Raw genomic sequence first — 3,788 nt, forward strand, 5'->3', positions numbered from 1 at the left:
CCATGGAAAAATATTTAAAAATTTAAAAAAAGTAACTTGCCCAGAGTCACAGGCAGTGTCTGAGACCACATTTGAATGCAGGTCCAACTGCAAGCTTGGCACTCTATCCATTGCCCCTATTAGATTAATTCTTAAGCATGCAAAAATGTAATGTCTAATACTAAGAAGGTTGAAGAGGTGGCACAGTGGACAGAGTACTGGGCCTGGAATCAGGAAACCCTGATGGTAGGACTCTTAAGCAAAACATTTCACCCTGCTTGCTTCAGTTTCCTCATCTGTAAAAGGAGCTGGAGAAAGATATGGCAAATCATTCCAGGATCTTTGCCAAGAAAACTCCAAATGGGATCAAGAATAGTCAGACTTACCTGAACAACAAGGGTGCCCCTGCCTCTCCCTACCCACCTTCCCTAAGGTTAATTTCTACAAAGATTTAAATTTAAGAGCATTACAGCTTGATTGCACACTTTCCTCACTGCCTCCTGCTTAGAAGCATAAATGGAGAGCTGGAAGTGACCTCACAAGCCATATGGTCCAATTTTTAAAAAACTTCCAATTTTATTTTCAGTTCAATCAAAAATTTAAAAAATGCCAACTCTGTTCCAGGCACTGTACTAAGTGCCGGGTATATGTAAATTGGCAAAAGACCGTCCCTGTCCTCAAGGAGCTTACACTCTAATCAGGGACAACACGAGCAAACAAATAATATAAAAAGCGAGCTATATACAGGACGAATAGGAAATACTTATCAGAGGGAAGGCACTAGAATTAAGAAAAGTCGGGGAAGGCTTCCTGTAGAAGGAGGCGGTTTTATTGGGGACGGAAAAGGAAATCAAGGAGACCAATAATCCCAGGGGATTCCAGGCTTGGAGGACACCCAGAGAAAATGGCTGAGGTCCAGGGGGCAGAGTTCTGAATTTTCTCCTTCCCTTACTCATAGAGAAGGCGAGAAAAACAAAACCTATTACAAATCAGGATAATTGTGCAAAACAAGTTCCCACATTAGTTGTCAGTAAAATTAAGAGAAGACAATATATTTCGATGTGCACTCGCGCCCATTCGCTCTCAGGCTGGAGGCTGACGGCATGTTTCCTCTTGAGCCCCTTGGAATCGGGGCTGGTCACGGTCCGTCCATCCTTACTTTACAGATGAGGAAACAGGTTCAGCAGTTGTCAGACCCGGGGTCCTCACTCCCTCCCCTCTCCAGACTACTTTTCTCTTACCAATAATCTTAAGGAGGAGCCAATTCTCTTAATCTTCTGATAAAGGAAGTTCCCTTAGGAAATGCCATTTAGGGGTTGGGCTCGGATGGGGATGCTGGACCTTTAAAGCGGCTTCATTGCCAGTTTCTCTGGGGCTCCCCAAAGCCGTCCGGACTCTATGGGAATGCCTTTGAGGTTTGTCCCACAAATTAACCTCTCCTTAGCCTACCCAGGGAGAGTCCGCTACGTTTGGACGCTAGTCTTCCGCGGCCCCTCCCGGCGGGAGCTCTGGGGGGGGTGGGGCCGAGTTACCGCCCCCTCCAGGCTCCGCCCCCAGCCCCGCCCCGCTTCTTTCGCGGCCGCTACTGTTCCGGGTTCGCGGCGTTCCCGGGCTATGGAGCTGGGCGGACAACGTGCATTGCGGGTGCTGTTGGACATGGACGGCGTGTTGGCCGACTTTGAGGGCAGCCTCCTGCGAGGCTTTCGGCACCGCTTCCCCCAGGAGCCATATGTGGCCCTGGAGGACCGGAGAGGCTTCTCGGCCCGGAACCAGTACGGGGCCCTGCGGCCCGACCTCGCGGTAAGAGGGGCCGGGCCGGGCCGGCCCCAAGCCTGGGGAAAGCCTGCCGAGCTCACACCACCTCCCACCCTCCCCAAGGCGGGATGGCCCGGGCTGAGCCCCGTGACCGCGTGAGCGACCGGGTCCTCCCTGGGCTCTTCCAAACCTGCACCGCCCCCTCCTTTGGCCCCGACCCTAGAGGATCTTTCGGAAGCTCGGGGCCAGGCCAGGTGCCCTACTGGGTATTCCTTTAGCAGAACGAACCTCCCACCGGATAAGAGCCGCAGGCTGGGTGAAGAGGCGAGCCCGAACATTGTGTCTTTCAGATGAAAGTGGCAAGTGTGTATGAAGCACCTGGGTTTTTCCTAGGTCTGGAGCCCATCCCCGGGGCCTTGGAAGCCGTGCAGGAAATGAGCTGCATGAAGGAGTAAGAAAGTGTGAGGGCAGGGGGGGTGGGGGAGGAGGGAGCACTGAAACTGAGCCAGTTCTTGGGGCGCCAGTTTCTCCAAAGGGCCTGTTTGTTTTGCAGTACTGAAGTCTTCATTTGCACAAGCCCACTGAAGAAGTACGATTACTGCACGAGTGAGAAGGTTGGGTTAGCATGTTTTAGAATTTAGACGTGCCCTCATCTAATGGCTAGAGCAACCCAGTGTTTCCAAACCTTGAACTTAAACAAAACTCTCTCCCTCTAAGAAATCCAGAAAACAGCTCAAGCATCTTGGGGAGGGAGAAATGGGGAGCAGGTGCGGGTGGCAGAAGGGAAGAATGCACTGCCTGGATGCAGGCACAAAGCTTTTCCAGACCGACTACTGGCCATTTTTCTCATGATCTGGCAAAAGTAACAAGTTAGAGGTTCCACTGCCTGGGCACTAGATCTAGCTCACTGAAGAGAGGTAAAAGCTTGAGGGTCAGAACATGGCTGACCACCCCACTCCTCTCCATTACAACAGTACCTCTGGGTGGACAAGTACCTGGGTCCGCAGTTTGTAGACCGCCTGATCCTGACCAGGGACAAGACAGTGGTCTCGGGGGACCTGCTCATCGATGACAAGGATGTTATTCAAGGTTGGGACTCGTTCTTGGAATTTTTTTTTAAGATGCAGGTTAACCCGAGTAGGAAAGAGGGAGCTTTTTGTTGCTGTTGTTAAAATACTGGGTGATGCTAGTTGGCTTTCTTGTGCCCTGCTCCAGGCCAAGAGAAGAAACCGAGCTGGGAGCACATCTTGTTTACTTGTTGCCACAATCAACACCTGGACCTGCCCGCTTCCAAAAGAAGGCTTAATTCCTGGAGTGACAACTGGAGAGAGATCTTAGAGAACAAGCGGAAAGTAATAACAGGAGAGCACGGAAAGAGCACCTGGAGGAGCACCACATAGTAGGAACTCTGCAAGTCATCTCAATCCCTGCAGGGAAGAGTGACTTCCAACAGGCAGGGAAGTTGGAGGGGAAGGAAGCTGAAACAGGCCAGGAACAGACCTTTATTCCAGGGTAATCTCCTCAGCACCAGACCCAACCATCAAATGCCTCCAGGAATAACTGTACCTGTGTCACAATAACATGGGACTGCGCATCACATGTCAATAAAACATTTCGACTTGGAGGCCTGCCTGTGTCTCTTTGGAATGGTGAAGGGGGCAGAAAGAAGGCCTAATAAGTACCTTCCCATACGTTAACCTACTTATTCTCTTAAGTGCTGGCTGAACTCCACTTTTCCTGAGGCCCTTCCCCCAACACACACACACACACACACACACACACACAGAGACATGCTTTCACCAGTCTTCTGTCCTCCTGAAGTCCTTCTTCAGATGAAAATGTTAAAGAGAAACAAAACTTCTAACACTTCAGTGCAGAGGTAGGAGAATATGGTATAGAATATTGCATGGCTTGTCAGATGCAGTTCGGGGATGGGTTCGTTTTGGCAATTTTCCCCCCTCTTTAGATCTTTGATACAAGAAAGGACATGGTTCCCTGCATGAGGAGTTGGGAAGGGTGCATTCGCAAGTGAAACAAAAAGCATCAACAAAAAT

At 50.3% G+C, this 3,788-nt stretch overlaps 1 protein-coding gene across 1 annotated transcript; it reads left to right on the forward strand.

The window, feature by feature from the left end:
- Positions 1–1,593: 1,593 nt before the first annotated feature.
- NT5C (5', 3'-nucleotidase, cytosolic) lies at positions 1,594–3,352 on the forward strand. Its single transcript, XM_044672801.1, has 5 exons — positions 1,594–1,779; positions 2,085–2,185; positions 2,288–2,348; positions 2,709–2,823; positions 2,950–3,352. Exons 1-5 carry the CDS (start codon positions 1,594–1,596, stop codon positions 3,132–3,134), a joined length of 648 nt encoding a protein of 215 aa, XP_044528736.1. The 3' UTR covers positions 3,135–3,352.
- The last annotated feature ends 436 nt before the right edge of the window (positions 3,353–3,788 follow it).

The sequence above is a fragment of the Gracilinanus agilis genome, chromosome 4 (genome assembly GCF_016433145.1).
Source record: "Gracilinanus agilis isolate LMUSP501 chromosome 4, AgileGrace, whole genome shotgun sequence".
Lineage (NCBI taxonomy): Eukaryota > Metazoa > Chordata > Mammalia > Didelphimorphia > Didelphidae > Gracilinanus > Gracilinanus agilis.

What these genes read in the sequence shown, in the direction of transcription:
- NT5C (XM_044672801.1), top strand. Translation starts at nt 1,594, where the DNA reads ATGGAGCTGGGCGGACAACGTGCATTGCGGGTGCTGTTGGACATGGAC. An exon ending in CCCTGCGGCCCGACCTCGCG is followed by an intron (nt 1,780 to 2,084) that starts GTAAGAGGGGCC and finishes TGTGTCTTTCAG; the next exon opens with ATGAAAGTGGCAAGTGTGTA. An exon ending in TGACAAGGATGTTATTCAAG is followed by an intron (nt 2,824 to 2,949) that starts GTTGGGACTCGT and finishes GCCCTGCTCCAG; the next exon opens with GCCAAGAGAAGAAACCGAGC.